General features: G+C 42.3%; 2 protein-coding genes across 2 annotated transcripts in view; both read left to right on the forward strand.

Moving 5' to 3' along the window:
• atp8b2 (ATPase phospholipid transporting 8B2) overlaps positions 1-7,196 on the forward strand; it is a 42,669-nt gene extending 35,473 nt beyond the window's left edge. Inside the window, exons 20-29 of the mRNA XM_061820931.1 lie at positions 654-765; positions 840-945; positions 1,039-1,231; positions 1,566-1,749; positions 2,693-2,916; positions 3,078-3,161; positions 3,977-4,222; positions 4,325-4,463; positions 4,695-4,825; positions 5,990-7,196. Coding sequence (XP_061676915.1) covers positions 654-765; positions 840-945; positions 1,039-1,231; positions 1,566-1,749; positions 2,693-2,916; positions 3,078-3,161; positions 3,977-4,222; positions 4,325-4,463; positions 4,695-4,825; positions 5,990-6,367 — 1,797 coding nt within the window. The 3' untranslated portion in view covers positions 6,368-7,196. The remainder of the gene's footprint in view (positions 1-653; positions 766-839; positions 946-1,038; positions 1,232-1,565; positions 1,750-2,692; positions 2,917-3,077; positions 3,162-3,976; positions 4,223-4,324; positions 4,464-4,694; positions 4,826-5,989) is intronic.
• Positions 7,197-8,995: 1,799 nt separating this feature from the next.
• Positions 8,996-20,975, forward strand: il6r (interleukin 6 receptor). Its single transcript, XM_061820932.1, has 10 exons — positions 8,996-9,177; positions 11,227-11,742; positions 12,721-12,844; positions 14,840-15,018; positions 15,092-15,261; positions 16,612-16,756; positions 17,518-17,573; positions 18,880-18,922; positions 19,117-19,225; positions 19,500-20,975. Exons 1-10 carry the CDS (start codon positions 9,096-9,098, stop codon positions 19,753-19,755), a joined length of 1,680 nt encoding a protein of 559 aa, XP_061676916.1. The 5' UTR covers positions 8,996-9,095; the 3' UTR covers positions 19,756-20,975.
• The last annotated feature ends 76 nt before the right edge of the window (positions 20,976-21,051 follow it).

Below are 21,051 nucleotides of genomic sequence, written 5' to 3' on the forward strand. Positions count from 1 at the left end.
AAACCTTCATTGGCAGGTGTCATTGATAGTGTAGTGGCTCACGTAACCATATTTCCTCCAGCCTGGGATCACTTCTCACTTACTTCCGCACTGAAAAGTCCTTTGGTGTCCAGTCTAGGGTATCTGATTTTTGGCCAAGGATGAGTTCACGGCCTTGCTCAAGAGGACTACAACATCCCGAGTGAAGTCAACAGGCTTCTCTTCAGCAACCAGACACAATTTCGTCTTTGTTTGTGGTTGTGTGGTCCACCCAGCTGACTTCTTTGCAGCCAGTTAGGGATGTGTACTGATTCAGTTCGTAGGCGTGGCTAAGGGTATGACTGATGTATATGAACTGCAACCTAGTGACAGCCAATCCAGGGGGCAGTATGCCTTCAGCCGTTGAGGATAGACTCCAGTTTCTAATGAGTGAGTGAATGCGTGAGTGGATGCATGGATGGATGGATGCACAGCTGGATGGACTTTGTACAACACCAAAATTTCTGAGACTTACAGTAAGTAGCACTCAAGAGCAAAATTTAGAACGAAGGAAGCTTTTTGAGTTAAAATGCACAAAATGCACAATTGACCTGATTCAACTTTTATTTTTTGGGGGATTATTCTTTTGGTGTGAGACAATCTTTTGAGGCCCAGTTACCATTCACTCTGTCTAGTTGCTGGGTGCTACGGCTATAGAGGACAAGTTGCAAGAAGGTGTCCCAGAGACCATCGCTCTCCTCTCCCTGGCCAACATCAAGACCTGGGTACTTACAGGAGACAAGCAAGGTGAGATACCAGTGAGAATTTTTGACAAGGCAGTTCCAGGATCCGCTCATCTCCCACTATTTTATCTCGCATAGAAACCGCTGTCAATATTGGCTACTCGTGTAAGATGCTGACAGATGATATGACCGAGGTTTTCATCATTACCGGACGCACTGTCCAGAGAGTGACGCAAGAACTCAGGTCAGACTTGATGGATGAACGGATGCAGTTCATTGGAAGAAATTAGATTTTGGACATCTTGTGGCACTGGTAGACAGGTTTCTTCCTCTACAGGAGAGCGAGGGAAAGGATTATGTCACATTCTCAAATGAAGGAAGGTGAAAAAGAAGAGGCACTGGAGGGATGTGCAGCAGCTTGCCTGAAAATATCCCAAAGAGGGGGAAAACTGGCACCATTCCCTTTTTCATCCAACCTTATGGACAACATCTCTGGGGACTTTGCCCTCGTCATCAATGGTCACAGCTTGGTATGAATTCAAACAAAAAACAGGTCCCATTTCACACAATTCAGTACAAGACTGACAAAAATGCAGCTCTTGTATTGGATCTCACGGTGCAGGTGTACTGAATAAAGTGACTGGTGAGTGTATGTCTACAGGAAGACATTTTGTCGGGATAAAAAAATTCTGAATCTTACTAGAATAATGTTGACTTAGTAATGTGAATGTGAATCTTATGTTTGGTTTATTTGTCTTGCCAAACCCCATATACATGTTATAATACAGCAATTTACAGTTTGACAATCACTGGTCAACAGAGTATCAAACAAACGAGTCAGTCTTCTCTTCTGCTGTCCTAAAGGCCCACGCACTGGAAGCAGACATGGAACAGGAGTTTGTCACGACAGCGTGCGCTTGCAAAGCGGTGATTTGCTGCCGAGTTACGCCGCTGCAAAAGGCTCAGGTGGTGGAGCTGGTGAAGAAACACAAGCGGGCCGTCACCCTGGCCATAGGTGATGGAGCGAATGATGTGAGCATGATCAAGAGTAAGTTGGAGGTAGAATGCACAAGCAAGTTGGGGGGGAGGCAGTAGCATGGTGTCAGGAGAAAAAGAGAAGTTGAGCTACATCTGTCCACCTTTGCTTAGAGGTGTTTTTATCCCTCAATGTTACGAAAAGCCAGGCAGGCTGTTGAGCAATGCCTATTTGCATTGCAAACGATGTCATCATCCCTTTGGGAACTCGTTTCCTTAACCACCTTTCAACTCCTCTGACAAGCAAATAGTGCACGCTAAAGCTTTGTTGAGATAGACAGGTCACCCAACGTATTATTTTTCTGTGTATGTGGAACGCAACGCCGTTGTCTAAAAGCCATCATGATGTTGCCCCTAAAATTCAAAACGAGTCCACTAGATGATCCCCTATGAGCTTTGGAAAGAGGAAAAAAAAATCTCATGGAGCCAGGTTGGGTGAGTAGGGAGGTTCCTCCAACACAGTGATGTTGTACTCTGCTAGGAACTGTCGGATGCCGGTTGCGTAGTCCTCGGTGAAAGGGAAATCGTGGGGTTTGTAGTTTGGGTTTAAATATTTTAGTGAGACCAGTCCTGTAACTTTCTGACACACCATGTCACTCACTTTAGGGTTTAGCCATAAAGAGTCCATGTAAGATTTTGGGTAGGGTTAGTTTTTGGATTAAAGTCAGGTTGGATTTTAGGGTGGGGATCGGGTGTGTGTTTGGGACGTGTTGTATAGGGTTAAGAACAGAGCAGCTAGTTAGGATTAGGGCACGGTGTTAGGATTGTTGTATGTGTTCAGGTATTGCTAGCTATGGTGTAGTAGTTGTTTTTTTCTACAGTTCAATTTTTTTGGTTAGGGTCTGGATCTTCTTGACAGGACTTCCTGGATATTGAGTTCCCTACCTTGAGAAATGATGCTTATTTTCATTTCACACAGCATGAAAATTATACTAAGCCAAGGTCTCCTCCTTCAGGTGCTCATATTGGCGTTGGTATCTCGGGCCAAGAAGGCATCCAGGCTGTGCTGGCCAGTGACTACTCCTTCTCCCAGTTCCGCTTCCTGCAGCGCCTCCTGCTGGTGCACGGCCGATGGTCTTACCTCCGAATGTGCAGCTTCCTGTGCTACTTCTTCTACAAGAACTTTGCCTTCACCATGGTGCACTTCTGGTTTGGCTTCTTCTGTGGCTTCTCTGCCCAGGTCAGTAAGGAAAGATTATGGCGCAGACATGTCTTGAATCATGGAACCAAAATGACCATCATCCTTCTCTCTCTCTCTCTCCTCTCTCTCTCTCTCCTCTCTCTCTCTCTCTCTCTCTCTCTCTCTCTCTCTCTCTCTCTCTCTCTCTCTCTATCTTGTAGACGGTGTATGATCAGTTCTTCATCACGCTCTACAACATTGTGTACACATCTCTGCCTGTGCTCGCAATGGGCATTTTTGAGCAGGTATTGTTAATAGTAGGTGTGAAGTTTCTACAAGTGAAAGCAAGGCCTTTTCTACTGGCCCCAACTATCACAAGCACTACACTACATTTACAATTTCAAATTCTAATATTTGTTCAATGAGATTGTATTCCCAATTGTCTATTCTCTTCATTTTGTACATTTTCTCTTTACTGTACTGCTTTTCATTTACATTTTTCATCCAATCAGGTTTGCGCCTCAGTGTGCTACCATGTCAATTTAATCCCTCCAGGGTAGCGCTGGCCAATTTAACAAACTATACTAGCAATGGGACTGTTTCTTTAACCAATCAGTGTTGAAATTTGCCTCCCAGGGTTATCTCACTTGCCCAGAAAAACTTCAGCACTTGTCTGTCCTCTGATTGGTTGGGCAGAGTAAAATACATTACAGCCAAGTTCGAAATTATGTTTGTCGTGATGTGGACACAATAATATGTTTAATAAGCACAGTGTCTGAGGAGTTTGATGTATTTTATATACTGGTAAATGTTTGTGGTTTTGTCATAGTCTCATTATTATAGTCATTGTTATTATTAACTATTGATTCTGAACTGCTTTAGGGAAAGTACATGACAGAGTTGCATGCGGTTATATTGGGTTTTTGTAGAGTGTTGATCATGTCTATAATTGTAACATGATTGGTATTAACAATTGGACTCGGTCGGATAAGTCCCCACTGAAATTCCAGTTACAGAATGCCAGTGGCTTATACCAATAGTGAGTTAAGATGCTACAGCACGAAAGAGGATTTAATACAGCATCTCATTATCTATTTTTTTGTACCACCTTGCATTTTAGGACGTGCCTGATCAAAGAAGCCTGGAGTATCCAAAGCTGTATGAGCCCGGCCAACTCAACCTCCTCTTCAACAAGAGAGAGTTCTTTATCTGCATCGCCCAGGGCATATACACATCACTGGTGCTGTTTTTTGTCCCCTACGCCGTCCTGGCCGACACCTCGCAAAGCAGCGGTGAGCCTCTTGTAGACTACCAGACCTTTGCTGTCACTACGGCAACAGCTTTGGTCATTGTAGTGAGCGTACAGGTAAGCCAGACCAGATTGGCCTGAACTTTCCATGCAGCTGCCTTCTGGCTACATGTAATCATCAGTGTGCTGCTCTGTTTGTGTATGTTTTGGATTGTGTAGATCTCACTGGACACGAGCTTCTGGACCATCTTCAACCATGTGTTTGTGTGGGGTTCATTGGGCTGCTATTTCACCATCATGTTTGTTGTACGCAGCCAGACACTCTTCAGGAGCTTTCCCAATCACTTCCATTTTGTAGGTCAGTCCATCATGCGGTTACCCCCTTAAACATCATAGAATCAAATTGTAACTAAAAATGTGTCACTATAAAAGCCACCTGTTTGGGCTTCTTCTTTGTTTGTTTTTTTTTTTTTTTTAAAGGACCTGGGAAAGAGCCTTGGGGAACTCCGAAATGGAATGTCTGCTTTCTCCAATACATTATTACTATTTAAGACCTAAAAATATGTTTGTTTGTATGTTTTGAGCGCAGCAAGTGCTCAGGGCACACTATTGCAACCAGTTGTGTGGTTGACTATTGCACTGGCAACGGCAATCTGTATAGTTCCAGTTTTGGCGTTCCGCTTCCTCAAGTTCGACCTCAAACCTCAGCTCTCTGACACGGTAAGATAAACAAGAGCACTCGTGTCATTAATGAGTGTCTTCATGCATTTATTTGCAAATTGCACCTGACCAATGATTAACTGCAGAACATTTTACGAGCTTGTACATTTGTTTTCATGGGTGAATGCATATTGTGACTAACCTCACACATTGTAAAAAGGCAGCAAATATTGATATACTCGCTGAACTCAAATGAGGGAACAAGATTTTAACTCAGCCTGTTGCATTGAGGCCTTTTTAGGGTCTTTATCATCACTCTAATGCGTTCTTCTTTTTTGGATACATTTTTTATTTCTCATCAGTTTTCTCACCGGTTCTTATGGAAACAGCCCAAGGTCTGTAATGTAGAATAGGGGACAATGGGTCTCTGCGTATAGTTCCTTAAGTGCATGAGACATGGCCGCCCCCTTGAAACAGGCTAATTTTCAAGAAACCCAAGAAATATTCTGTGTAAAGTGCCGTGCACTTCATGGTCAAAATCATGTCACATAAATATTATTTTGACACATTGGAATTGTTTTAATTGATAGGGGAAAAAATGTCATGTTTAGATTTATTCTTTACACATCTTGTGATAATTTGATATAATTTTAGCAAGAATCGTCCATGATAGTAGACTACGAAAAGACGTCACATTTTTCTAATCCCCCCTTGGTACTTGTCACAACAGTAGCATGGGAAAATTCTTCTTTGACTGTAAGAAAACAATTGAAAAGTCAACAACAGGATGCCCCTTGAGATGGGAAACTGAAGGGGAAAAGCAGTTGGGAAGAAAGTGCATACAAAGTTGATGAGCTATTTGTACTGGAGTCAAAGCTAGAATTAGATCAGTGTCCAAGAAAAACAATTGCATCCTTTTGTACGTCTGATTCACACAAAAATATTTTAACATGTATAGAAATTGTAAAATAATAATAATAATAATAATCATGACAAGAATTTTATAGTTAAATTAAGGTTAACTTTGTCAGCTCAACTTTTTCTCTTTTTTCAGGGATAAGAATTCCACAAGAAATGAAAAGGCATTTTGTATTAGAAAAGTCAAATAAGTTGCACAAGATGTTGAACTTGTAATTTTGAGGCTATTTAATACAGATGAACTAACTGGATAGCAAGTGTGGACATGGAACACAAAACAAAAAGGCTTTGATTTCCATTCTCCAGGTCCGCTATACTCAACTGGTGCGTCAAAAGAAGCGCAGGCCGGCTGGCGGTAGCGTGGCATCCACATGGCGCGGGCCAGGCAGCTACTCCGAGGGCCGACTGGGCACAAGAGAAGGTTCCCGGAGGTCCGGGTATGCCTTTGCCCACCGAGAAGGATTTGGAGAGCTGATCACCTCTGGAAAAAACATGCGCCTGTCGTCTCTGGCTCTGGCCAACTTCGCGTCCAGACACAGCTCCGGCTGGATCGACACCCTGCGCAGGAAGAAGCACGCTCACACTCCCCACGCTACATCAGGAATGTGCACCCCTGCCCTCTCGCGCTCTTCTTCTGTTCTGGGGTGCTCACAGGAGACGCCCATTGAGGAGGAAACAGTCTGAGACTCAAAGATAATTCCAGAGACAATCACTTCAATGTGAATATAAGAAGAAGTAGCCAACAGGATAGACTCAGCATCTTGCCAAGAAAAACAGCCAAATGCAGTCTAAAAAAACAACTACTGAAAAATGAGGACTCAAACAAACAGAAAATACAAATGCATGCAATTGGCTGGTAACCAGTTCAGGGTGTACCCCGCTTCCTGCCCAATGACAGCTGGGATTGGCTCCAGCACTCCCGCGACCCTCGTGAGGATGAGCGGCTCAGAAAATTGATGGATAGATGTTTTTTTCAGTCATGCTTGAATTGTATATCATACCTCAAAGCAGCGGCAGGCTCTAGATTTTGTACCCGACCTTATCAGCCTCGTAATACCACTTTTAACACATCACAATTATATCAGCTCACAATTGTGTCGTGTACAGTAACCTCATCTGGAGCAGTTCAGAATAATTATTTCGCGTTAACTATCTTTATCTAAATTATTAACTGAAACATAAAAAATAAATAAATAAAATGCCTCATACTCACCAAAGATATGGATGAATAATGTATTAATGTGTGCAGATCACCCCAGTCATGGTTTGGTCGTGGGACAGCCAATGAGGGCCCTGTGAGGCAAATTTGGAATCTAATGGCCCCGTCACACCATGACGTTCTGGACAGCGTCCTATAGCGTTTGAGGAAACGTTGGTAGTCGCCCATGGTCGCCGGGATAGCTCCAGAGTAGCGTTGTTTCCACGCCAGTGAACGTCAATGATCGCTGGGAATCGGCGGAGAACGCCGGTCCGGAAAAAAAGTTTTGAACATGCACAAAAGTTCTCACCGAGACCAGCGTTCACCAATGTTTAATTTTAAACGCTGCAGAACGTTCAAGAACATCCGTGGAACGTTTTACTAAGGTTCGCCGAGCGTTGAACGCGTTTGCCTATCGTGAGTCAGTCATAGCGTAGCGTAACACTTTAGCTTTATTTGGTTGGTACTTAATCGTTTGCTTTGCAGTGAACGACTCACTGGCGACCTGTCAACGACCACTGAACAATCCCCTCGCGCACACAGCGTGTAACTAAAGTAAAACGGACGTCGTTTGGTGTCCACTGAGCATCATTCGAGCGTTTCCCAAACGTCAATGCATATGGGTATATAAACCGATGCTTTGTACAAGCAAGGTCCATTTAATATTAAGCTACAGTAGAGAGCACCTACTATGGAAGATCCAGAAAGCAGCAGTTCGTTTTCGCGGAAAAACTCCACCAGACTATCCTCAACAGCCCGGTCCAGGATTCTGCAATCCTTTTTCTGCTTCTTTTGTCTCTTTGTCAGACCGTCCTCACTGGGGTTTGCAAGATGTTTAGGGTCCCTAGGGGGTGTCACATGGTGCGTGACTTCGCGGACGTGTTCTTCCTCCTGCTGTTGTTTTTCCTCCAACCACATTGCTCGTGATAAAAGAGGCTTAGCTTTCTTACGAGCATCGCTAGTTGCTGGAGTGCGTGCCCTAACTTTTTTTTCTTCTCGGCGGCATAATGCTCACTGTTCTAACTCACGACAGCAACTGAATTGACTATGAACTTTCCAACGTTGTAGTGCCGGTTCCACTGTAAAAAGTCCACGCCAGCAAAACGCTTTTCTGTCGTTATTCACCCATTGGTCACACGCTCAACACACTCATCTTACGTTGACAAATCGCTCGTCGTGCCCCAATGACGCATTTGCACACGCTAATGGTTTTTAGGGGTATCTTATTTGGTCGCTGTTACAAGCTTTTCGTGCGCTAGACACACGTTAAGTCATGCGTTAGACACACGTTAATCACACGCCAGATGTGTCATCCGTGTTTGAGAACGCTGAAAAATAGAATGATTGAAGTGTTCAGAGGACATTGATCAGAACGTCATGGTGTGACGGAGCCTTTACGTACAATTGATTTGCCAACCCAAAAATGTTGTTTATTATTTCTCAATGAGAACATCACACCTTACCCTCATGTCACTAATCCTGCTCATGGCTCTCTCTTTTAGCTGACTGCATCATATTGATGTGTTTAAGGCAGCGTCATCCCCTGGTAGCAACTCAAACAGACTGAAGGCTAAAAGGGACAGTGGAAAGTAAAAGATGTACAGCTCGTCTCGTGTATGTTCTTCATTTGGGATGTAAAGCGAAACATTTGGGGATACAAATTTTCTCTCAAAATATGAATGCACTTAATTGATGGTAAATCTTCGTATTTGCTTTTTACCCACAGTAAAATCTCAGAAAAAGTATTCAAATGCGTTTCTATTGGAATTAAAAAGCCGAAATTTGGAGAGAAGTAAGAAAAATGACAATCCTGCTTAAATCACAGTTTATGTTGCTATATTATAGGATATTTTTATTTTTATAATTTCGATAAATATTCAAGTCCACTTGATGATTTTCCTGTGGCTCTGAGAGGATATCCTCAGCCTAAGTGTGTGTGTGTGTGTGTGTGTGTGTGTGTGTGTGGTGTGTGTGTGTGTGTGTGTGTGTGCGTGTGTGCATCTCCATACACACACGTGCACACGCATTTTCATGTCGCCGTTTTCATGTGCTTGCATGTATGGGTGGAAAACGGAGGGCGGGGTGTTTCGCAATAACGTGTCTCAGAGGAAGTTTCCTCGCTCATGAAAAACTGGACTGTCAGTGTCAAGACAAGCAGGTTTACGCCGGCAGCCGATGTGACATCTTTGTGACTCCTCTTGGGGGATTGAAAAGATGCACGTTTTTCCTACATTGTTGTGGTTCCTGTGTGCCACACCAGTATGCGGCATTTTCCTGGGGACTTGTCTGAGAAAAGGTAATGTGAACGATGTGTTTGAGCCTCTTTTAGAAAGCAAGCAACTCATTTTTGTCTTACGGTTAAAATGAATTGACTTTTAAGTACATAAAATCAATTACTGGACAAATTTGTTGTTCGACAGTATGATATGTTAATGTGAACAAAGTTCACACAAAAGTATGATATTTTCTTTGTTGAAAATGCACAAAACATCTGGTGGAAGGTTTGGTGAAACTACCAAGAGGAAATTCCCACTTATCATTGGAATAAATGTTGTTTTTGGATGGGAGCCATTAGGCTTCTCTCATGAAGAACACATTCCCATTCGTTTACTGTCATCACAGACAAATCTTGATATATCCCACTCTGACTAACTACCACCACCATAAATTATTTCATAGGTGTTTTCTTTGACTTATTGCACTGTAGATGACAAGGGGTAGGGCATTACAATCCCAATTCTTTAAGATTTCTGCTTGTGCTCGATTCCCTGAAACTTTTCACCCCTCCAGCAGTTGTGCTTTCATATGGGAAAGTGTTTACTCTTCAAAAAAGGTTAAAGTTCATGTTGTGTTTTGCGCAGCAAGTAGACTTTAGTCGCTCTCTCTCTCTCACCAAACTTTCAAATGTGTTGTCCGAACCAGCCGAGGTCATTGTAGTTTTCTAAATAGTAACACATCACTTCAGGAATATGTTGCATAGAAAATGAAAATGAGAATGATTAAAAGGAGGAAGTAAATATATTTGGACATCCTGTTTGGGAGACCAAAAATATCTACGATTGCTGAATAGACTTCTGTAATGGTAATTGTGCATTCTATGTGGAGTGGAACCCTAACTCTCACCTCTATCATTACCCACAGCCTAACCATAACCCTATTCCTAACCCTTCCTCAACCTAATCTTAACCCCACTTGTACCCTCACCCTAATTTTCAGACAACTTCAACCCCAACCTAAACTTTAATATACCAATCCATAACAGGAAATCCTCCATTGGAAATAAAAAGTATACACACCCTTGTTCACCTGCCAGGGCTTTGTGTTATTTTAAATAAGTAGAGCAAGATATATTCACCCTGAATGTGATCTATAACCTGTATGGCTCAGTTAAAAAAAATGAAATCTTTTTAGAGAGGGAAAGTAAAACTACACACACTCTTGTTACTGAGGATATGGCTGTGTTCAGAATTAAACAATCACATTGTAACTCATGTTAAATGGCAGTAAGCGCACGCAAACCACTTAAAGTTCACATGAGCTTGTGGGCTTCTCCTGATATTTTTGAAGTCACATCTTGCAGCACAAGCCCTGGTCCGCAGAGAGCTTCCAGGGCGTCATTCGGGAAAGGGTAGAACTGAATATTCAGAGGGATTTAATACAGTAAACCATGGAAAATAGTCATCTTCAAGTGAAGAAAATATTACACAACATTCCCAAGAACTGGACTGGAATGAGGAGTTGTAGGAATTTCTGGCAAGTACTGGCCATTTCGTATATGTGACAACAATCTACGCCTAGATGACTTTTTAGAACCACTTTTCCTCTACTGTTCCACCAACCTGAACACGAATCTTAACAACAACACCTAACTTTAACCCCTTAACGATACCCTAACACAAACTACATCTCACTGACCTTAACCCCAAAAGTAATGCTCCCACCCCCTTAAACCCAACCCCACTCAAAAATCTAACTCCAGCCCTACCCTACTCTTACCCCAACTCTAAAATAACCCAAATTCCAATTACCCTGCCCTTAGTAGTAACCACTGGTGTACTTTTTTTTTTTTTTTGGGGGGGGGGTGATTTAATCCTCTTAGTGGGTGTGATTGGCCTTTGCTATTTTTATTGGCGTGAACAGTTATTGTGGAGTCCAAAAATTCTTCTTGACTCCCCAAGCAAACAAGTCACGGAGCCAGAGGTTCAGCTACCGTTTCTTCTGGAACGTGTCCTTAAGAAGTATCTCGTTTGCTTCACTATTTATAGATGAAAACACCATTCTGTAGATAGAGTTCAACATCGACAATGAGCTGTACTTTTACCTTGCTTGTGCTCTCTCTCCAGAGGCTCCCCCGGGGTGTTGGTACTGTCCCCAGGGAGCAGTTTAGTTATGTCCTGCGAAGGCGATGTGATGGTGGATGGAGCAAAAGTCACAGTGGCCAAGCAGCCTTCCAATGACAAAGACTCTTCCAGTGAGACCCAGACCAGCAATGGGGCTTTCATAAAAACTGATAGGAACACTTTGACGGACAAGAGTCAGGAGGAAGGAGTCCAAAGTGCTGTATCATTATCATCATCAACATCGTCATCGTTTCCTACTCATCAAGAGCTTTGGGCAACCAGTACACATTTGAAGGGGGAAGACATGGACGGCAGCAAGTGGAGGAGGGGCACAAAAGGGAAGCCCAAGTGGAAGTGGAAGGGGAGGACAGTGGGGCGAGGACGTTGGGACTGGGACGGCTTCGTGCTAGGGGAGAGCGGGACGCAGCTCTCTGTCACCTCGGCGCGGCTGAAGGATTCCGGGAATTACACGTGTCAGCACAGAGGCCGAGAGATGTTCTCTTTGAAGGTCGTTGTGGCCGGTGAGTCGCATCGTCACAGAAACGGATGAACAAAATGATTTGAATTTTAAAGAGCTTTTAATTCAAGTTAAATTTGATATGTATGGTCCGTCACAACACAAAGCAAAGTATTCCACCGGATAACAGGTTATGCGGTCATATCTCAATCGTATCAATAAATGATATACATGTTTCAGCATTTGTGTGAAGAAAAGAAAGTTTTAGAATGTTTGTTTTCAAACCATCATTTCATCAACCCCTATTTATGTGGCTCTTCACAGCATACACAAAAAGTCCACTGACGTGACGTTCCTCATTCAGCGGATTGTTTATGACACATGGAAGGCGCTTTTAACCTCCATTTGACAAAATGTCAAACATAAATACAAAATGAGACCACTTTCAAGCAGCTGCTGTAGACCACCAATTCATGCCCAGACGCTTACAGACAAATAACCATCACTCACAATGCCACACCCCTTATAGGCATGCAGGTGTATGCACTATACAACAATTCCACCTCGTAAAAACAGTTTAATTCTTCACTTTCTCTTTTGTTTTATGTTTTTAAACAATACATGGCTGTATGTAAATTAGCTTTTCTTTTAGCTGCTGGTGTTTGCTGATCTAAATATGTAAATAGAACATCAATAGAACATCTGAAAACTACACTTCATCAAGGTGGGGGGGTCCTGCCGTCAGAAGAAAAAATATTCCTCGCTGTAACTGTAAATTTGAACGTACATGATACCTTTCTATCTTGATCAACTCTACTGTCATTTTGCCACTCTGGTCTTATTCCTTTTTAAAAATGTTCTAAAAGAAGTCCCACTGAAGTGATTGGCGCATAAACTTGTACAGTCAAAAGAAAATGGGCTTTTAAATACTTTCCAGAAATATATACTGTAGATGACTGTTTCTGAGAAAGTGAGGGCTTCATTAAGAATAACTGCACATATTCATATGAATGCCTTAACAGCAACTTTTGATGTGCTTCAGATCCTCCAGAAGTTCCCCACCTCTCCTGCTCCAAAAAGTCCCCCAGCAGTAAGATCCGGTGTGATTGGACGCCTCAAAAGCCGTTAACATTACGCCCAAGCTGTTACCTCTTAGTCAATAAAAGGTAAGAGCAGTAGCTTGCCCGATGAGTATCGCAGTTGCCACTGTTTCAGCTGAACCCATTTATCAGGACAATGTTAGTCTTATCAACGTCGTAAAAGGTTAGTGTTAGTGTAGTAAAAGTTCTCCACTAGGTGGAATTTAATAGACAGTGCCTTGTGAAAGTATATGCCCCACTTGAGCTTTTTGACCTTTCGCCACATTTCAGGCTTCAAACATAAAGATATAAAATTACACTTTTTGTCAAGAATCAACAACAAGTGGGACACAATCGTGAAGTGGAACGTAATTTATTGGATATTTTGAAGTTTTTTAACACATAAAAAACTGAAAAGTGGGGCGTGCAATATTATTTGGCCCTTTTACTTTCAGTGCAGCAAACCCACTCCAGAAATTCAGTGAGGATTTCTGAATAATCCAATGTTGACTGATGACGATCAATTGTATCCACTTGTGTGCAATCAAGTCTCCGTGTAAATGCACCTGCTCTGTGATAGTCTCAGGGTTCTTTTTAAAGTGGAGAGAGCATCATGAAGACCAAGGAACACACACCAGGCAAGTCCGAGATACTGTTGTGGAGAAGTTTAAACCTGCATTTGGATACAAAAAGATTTCCCAAGCTTTAAACATCTCAAGGAGAACTGTGCAACCAATCATATTGAAATGGAAGGAGAATCAGACCACTGCAAATCTACCAAGACCCGGTCGTCCCTCTAAACTTTCACCTCGAACAAGGAGAAGAGTGATCTCCAAGCAGCTAAGAGGCCCATGATCACTTTGGATGAACTGCAGAGATCTACAGCTGAGGTGGGAGAATCTGGCCATAAGACAACAATCAGTTGTACACTGCACAAATGCCGCCTTCATGGAAGAGTGGCAAGAAGATAGCCATTTCTCAAAGATATCTACAAAAAGTCTCGTTTAAAGCCGACCATGTGCCACCTGGGAGACACACCAAACATGTGGAAGAAGGTGCTCTGGTCAGATGAAACCAAAATCAAACTTTTTGGCCACATGTTTGGCGTAAAAGCAACAGATCATCACCCTGAACACACCATCACCCCACTGTCAAACATGAAATTACACGGTGCTACCATGTGAAGTTGCCAACTTGTGTCATAGTTATTGATTTTGAAAGTGCCGGTAACAACAGGAAATCTATCATTTGTGTGTATCCCAGCACTGGCTTAACCCTCTTGGGAATGAAGTTGAGCAGTGCTTCTCAAGTTTGCCCCCCAAATCTTTTTCCACTCCTCAATGCTGACAACACTCTTACTGTTCACGTTTAAGATGTGGACTGGTGGTATGTTACATTGTAACTATGTGTCCCTTTTCATTTTTTTCCCCCCATGAAAAGATACATTAAAATAGCGGCAAAAACGACAGGTGTACCTTGGTGTCTAGAAATACAAGAAACTCGACTTACTGTTTTTTTTTTTTTTACATACGAGCTGTCATTCAGTCATTTTTTTTGCATTGACCTGCAAGCAAAAGTTTGAGATGCAAGGCCAGTATGGTGGCAAATACGCGTACATCAACTCAATTCACTAGACAACAAGCAGTAATTTGGCAGATACGGAAAAATTCAAGCTGTTCTTCCATTCCTGTATGTTTTCATACTGCACAACTAATGCATTTTTTCTTGTTAAGAAACAAAAAAATGTGTTTTTCGATGGCTAGAAGATTTGTTTTTGAGTTCTTATCTCAAGGCACCACTGTATTCATTTTCGTGAGCTCCTCTATGTTTTGTTTTGTTTTGTTTTGTTTTCCCATGAGATTTTTGTGCCTTGACTCAATCGAGGTCTGCAAGCACAAGTGTACTGCTCATGCACAATGACTGCGTAGCTCCTCAAAGTCTTTAATAATATTACCGTCTTCATTAATATGTTGAGTTAAAGTCCAACCCTGTTGTGTCAACACTTACGCTGCAAACGATACATAATTTATTTTAAGCCACAATGTTGAAGTGTTGATTTCCCCCCGTGTGGTTCCGATCCAGGCCCAGTGACAGATTCCATCGTGTGGAGTGCTCCTTCTCCTCCCAGTGGTCCCGCTGCTGGTGCGTTCTGGAGCACAACGAGGACGAGCGGAGGATCCGCCACATGGCTTACTTGTGCGTCACAAACATGGCGGGCAACGCCACAAGCACTATCTTGACCTTTTCACCTCTCGGCATTTGTAAGTCCACACAGCTCTTACCATCTCACCACATGATTTTTAGGGTTTCACAGTAAATCGCCCTCTCCACTAGTGAAGCCGGACCCTCCGTCAGCGGTGTCGGTTCAACAGAAAGTGGGAGAAGAGACCAGGATGGTTGTGAACTGGACTTTCCCCACTTCCTGGAAGTCCCAAGACAGTTATTATGAGCTTAAATATGAACTCAAATACCAACCCGTTGGCTCGTCGCCTTCAAGTACGCAGGTACACAGCAATCAAATAAAATTTCAGTGGCGTGCGGTAGAATAGACCTCAGACCTCAGCCTAGGCCAAAGGTTTAAGGTTTCCAATTCAAAGGTTTGGTTTAAGGATGACAATAGTACAAAAGCATTTCAACCCAGGCTGGGGGGGAACTCCTCAGACTTCAGTTCCAACTCATTGGTGTCAGAAGGGGGTGATTGACCACAAGATCATCTATGGCCAGGATTTTTTTTCAGGGACACGGTGCGTAGGCCTTTCAAAAAATTGGTTGTGGATGGTCCTTGGGCTTCCCCCAAAACAGAAGTGTGATTGGTTTCAGAATTGGGAGTTTTAATTTTGAGAATACCTACAGGATAAAATAGTGGGATCGTACTGCCCATGTAAAGTAGGGTGAGTACTTTTTACTAGAAAGATCATGAGTAATATCATTGTAGTCTTTAGAAGTGAGTGGGTGTATTCATTTGACTTGGCTCGTAATGGAATCCAGTTTTCTGTCTTAAAAGTTTGATGCGATACAAATAGGCAAATAGACATTTCTCTTGCGTGACATTGCGCATTTATGTATCACCAACCCGACTCTTCGGCGTTAAACAGTACACACTTCATTCAGCAGGTCAGTGATACACTAACAAAGTGAAAGTTGTTCTCCTGCAATGTATAAAGCCGTGATGATAATGAAATCAAACTCAGAGAAGATACTTCTCCCTCATTTACCTTTGAACATACAGCCTTGTGTTTGTTGATATTTTTCACACTGAGTTGTACGTGAAGTCTTCCGCTAGCCTTAATCCATCGTATACACTTAGTTAACTGTGTTTTAGCCTTTGGCAAATGAATTAACCGGGCCCCTTGTAACGTAGCAGGATAGCTTTCGTCAGAATTGCACGTTCCCCAAGCGCATCTGAGAACCATTTTCTTCCTAACATTAACTTTTCAAAACGCACGCTACCGACAACCAGGATTGCTTGTGGGACAGCTTGGCCGCAGTGGCGTGTCAAGCCAGGCGTAAAGACAATGTGGCTATCTGATTGCCTGTTATTGTACGAGTGATTGACATGTCAGAAAGGTCCATTGCTGTGAGAAGTGGGAAAGATCTAATGATGGGATGAGTTTGAAATGAAACTGAAATGAAAATGATGTTTTGGGATCATAGTTTGTGTCATAGTTATGGTTTGAACAAGTAACATAGTCAATTGTAAATGTCAATTACTTTTACAGCGAAAGGTGGCAGATTGGTTAAAAAGAAATTGTATAAATATGCAAATTTTAAAAAAAAATGCTGGGGTTCACTAAAATGACTGACGTGGTGCATGTATCAAATCACGCTTACTGACTGTGTGTGTGTTTCGTTAGCTGATGTCTATCAGCGGCCGCCGCTCGTTCACCATCACCGACGCGATGCCGGGTGTCATGTACGTGATCCAGCTCAGAACTCAAGATGAATATGATGGTCTCTGGAGCAGCTGGAGCGCGCCGGTATACGGCAGCAGCTGGATTGGTAATTCGTAAAAATGAGCAAACGTGCACACAAAAGCAGGCGTCGTTCATTATATTGGGAGAAACCTCCTCCGCATGTACTGTAGGATGTGAGATTATGAAGCCTTGAACCTTATTAACCTGTCGGAATCCAGAACTTCTTGACCTACCCTGGACACAAACGTTGCCCTGGCAACCTCATAAATTGTAGCCTTCATTTCCTTCCTCCGTGTTTGAGTTTTCCGAAGAGCAATCCAAGGAAAACAAAGTCACAAACATTGCTAAGCACACCTAGTTTTACTCTGCCTCTGTTCCACTTCCTGTTTGTTCCACTTCAAGGTTTTACAGTGAAGAAAATGAGTATTTGAACACCCTGCTACAGTATTTGCAGAACTCATCAAATCTTTATCCCAATACGAGATCATATCACGCCTTTACAAAGATTATATTTGATTGACCCTGTTAACATTGTTTTTGTTTTTGTGTGGGGTGAGAAAGTGAATAGGTGCATTTCAATAAATTACAATATGGCAGATAAAAGTTCACTGACAGTATTTTAGCGGTGAAAGCAATAATATTCTAAACAGATTACTTAAACACATTCCAGTTCCTATCTTCCAGCCACCCACACAGGTTTCCCACAATATTCTTTTTTTTTTCCAGATGCATCAATACTATACAGCTTTTTCATGACATGGACATGGACATTATTATTATAATTATAATATTATTAGTATTATAAAATATACGCGTACATTATTTCACAATCGTGTTTCGTTTCAGACACGAGGACACAAGAGCCCACGACTTTGTTGAACGACGACCTCCTGAATATAACAGTAAATAATCTCGTCATTTACTTGTTGAAGTACTTTGGAAGCCTTTTTTTTATGAAATTGATATTTTCTTTTATTTATGACTACAGACAAGCAGATTTTCAAAAAGTTTCATGTACATGCATACAAAGGTTTTGAACAGTCCTCTGAATTTCTGTGGCCTTCCTATGAAATTTTGTTTCGGTAAGAATGGATAATATGCAACCAACATACCAAATACAAACATTAGATTGGCTTTATAAAAATAAAAAATAAAACACTCCCTATAAATATTGACTCAGACATACATTTAAGTGACATCCCATTTTTAATCCATCAGGATCACTATGACATCACTCCATCCACTGCAATTATTACATCTTAAACTCTTCTGGAAAGCCTTTCTACAAGGTTTAGGAGTGTTTATGGGAATTTATGACTATTTTTCTGGATGTATTTGCAAGGTTACATGATGATGTTGGACGAGAATACCTGCCTCTCAGTCTCCACTCTAATTCAGGTGTTCTTTGGGGTTGAGGTGAAGACTCTGTGCAGGCCACTCAAGTTCATCTGTACCAAACTCGGTCATTCATGAATCATCAATCCATGGACATCATCATCCATCCATCCAAGAATTGATGAACCTTGCTTTGTGCGTGTTGGGAAAGGAAGGGGACGATCTCCAAAACTGTTCCCCCAAAGTTGGAAATGTCCAAAATATTTTCCGCTGGGCTCTAGTGAAGGGCTTCAGTGAGCTTCTGTACACCAAGTGATTTTGGACAGTGAAACAGTTTTGGGATTACCCCCTTCCTGTTCCAACATGTCTCTGCACCAGTGCACAAAGCAAGTTCCATAAAGACATGGATGAAAGAATTTGGCATGGGTACGTTTGACTGGCCTGCGCAGAGTTCTGCCCTAGAACACCTTTGATTGGATTTTGAGTGGACAGTGGGCAAGGCCTTCTTGTCCAACATCAGTCTGTGACATCACAAATATGCTCCTAGAAGAAGGGACAAAGCATTACTATAAATTCCACAAGAGTTGAAGCTGTCATAGCTGCAAAGGGTAGACCAGAACCATATCAAACATATGGATTTAAAATGGGATGAAGCTTAAAATCATACTGGACTCAAGGCAGGTGGGCGAATACCTTCGGCAATACAGCGTATTTTTTAGCAATGATTGATCACAAACGTTAGTCAAATTAAAATTAAAATGAACGTCAGTCCTCTTGTCTGTTTTTCCATTTGGTATTTTTCACGTGAGACAGAAATTCATATATGAATCCTTTTTGTTTGTTTTGTGTGCGTGACTTTCTTTCATCTTGCAGTTTCCCGAGTACGATGGATCCGGCACGGATGATCTATCAGATGGTGAGTCTGCCTGCAACCACTCAAGTCACTTGGTGTGAGATGCACAAAAGACGTTAAGAAGTTCCTTCCAGTGAGAACAGGAAGTCGTGTTGCCACAGCAAAAGGGGCGCTCAGGAAATGTGGCTCAACTCACCTTTTGCCTACAACACGCCCTAAAATGTACTTTGGTGGTCATGGCTCTCGTGTCTTTGCAGCACTTCCCGAATCGACCGTCGGCCCCGGGGCGGTGGTGTCACATCACATCCTGTGGATCTCATGCTCATTGGCCATAGTCGCGGTTATTTTGGCCGTCTACATCTTCAGGTAACATAGAGTTTTACCTTGAAACTCATTAAAATATATACATAAAAGTATTCCCATGAACGTGTTGCATAAGTGTCACAGTAACACATGTTACTTTAACACATACACCAGCATCAAAACATGCACCCAACCTAGGCACATATTGTCGCTCCTCTGTGGGCACCATTATGACTACTGCAAGTTAATAGAGGACCTTCTCTACCTCTTTGTTTGGCACTTAAGTACGCCGCATCTCTTCGGACAGACTTCATTTTACCCTCTTGTTCCATTTCAGACACAAAGAAAAATTCATGACCAAACTGCACAGCCTGAGTTTTCGACGGCATTACAAAGGACCCGCCAAGTCCAACCCTCCCACACCAACAGCACCAGAATCTCGAGCCCTGGTGACCTTTAACCCCCCACGTCCCAAGGAAGAACCCCCCGTGGGAGAAGAGGAAGAGGCCGCCGAGGAAAACCACGGCGAGTCGGAGCGAAGAGAAGCCATTCACTTCAACAATACAAACTATTTCTTCATGCAGAGAGAGTGACAACATCAAATGACCTCGCAATGTTCATAAAAATGCCAGGAAAAGCTCGTGTATGACGTGTGACAATCAAGAAATGAGACTGAAGCCCATCAAGTGCTTCCAGTTGGCCAACTGCTGATGTCACAACGTGTCCCAACCACTATTCTGCTGTAATATTGTTCGCTTTTCTCACGCTGTGCTTCTTTTGTGTGCGTGTGTGTGTGTGTGTGTGTGTGTGTGTGTGGTGTGTGTGTGTGTGTGTGTGTGTGTGTGTGTGTGTGTGAGAGAGAGAGAGAGAGGTTTTTATACAGCGTACATAAAAGAAGCACAAAGTGAGAAAAATGAACAATTTGGGCCAATTGTCGTTTTAGACTTCCTCCCTGTTGAAGTTATACAGCCTTTAAGCTACTGTGTTTTTATTACGTGGATTTACTGCTGCAATGTACAGTGCACAGAGTTTGTGCTACGTGCTCTATATCTCATGGAGTACCACACATTTTAATTTTTGCAAACGTCTGTGAAATATGATTGATTGTTGGAATTCATGCAAGGTGAAAATGCAAGTATAAAGTTATATTTTTATTACGGAACTTTGATCTGGTTGTGATCCATCCATCCATTTTCTTTTGCCGCTTATCCTCACAAGGGCCGCGGGGCGTGCTGGAGTCTATCCCAGCTGTCAACAGGCAGGAGGTGGGGTACACGCTGAACTGGTTGCCAGCCAATCGCAGGGCACATGGAGACAAACAACAGTCGCACTCACAATCATACTTAGGGGCAATTTAGAGTGTCCAATTGAGGAAACCGTAGTGCCCGGAGAAAACGCACGCAAACACGCGGAGAACATGCAAACTCCACACAGGCGGTGCCAGGATTGAACCCGGGTCCTCAGAACTGCGAGGCCAACGATTTACAGCTCCTCCAACGTGCTGCCATTTGGTTTTGATCAATTTATTTATTTATTTTTACAAACACTTATACAGTGAGTAATACAGTAGTGTTTGATATTGATTTTTGGAGTTGCTAAATTGGGTGACCAAAATACACATCACAAACCAGATATACAAAATGTTTCTCTGATTTTGCCATTTGTAGGTACAGTATATTTTTGAGTAAAATGAACACATATATTGTAATTTAGGGCATTTATTTGCAGAAAATGAAAAACTATGTATAAATGTTACTCGTAGAGGGGGGGCGTTCTCTTGTTCTTTTTCAGTGCTGTATTTCAAATGAATAAACGGACAAAATATTGATAGATGTTATATTTGCTTTAATTTAACTTTTAAATGATCCACCCATCCAGCTCGATAGCAT

The sequence above is a fragment of the Syngnathoides biaculeatus genome, chromosome 5 (genome assembly GCF_019802595.1).
Source record: "Syngnathoides biaculeatus isolate LvHL_M chromosome 5, ASM1980259v1, whole genome shotgun sequence".
Lineage (NCBI taxonomy): Eukaryota > Metazoa > Chordata > Actinopteri > Syngnathiformes > Syngnathidae > Syngnathoides > Syngnathoides biaculeatus.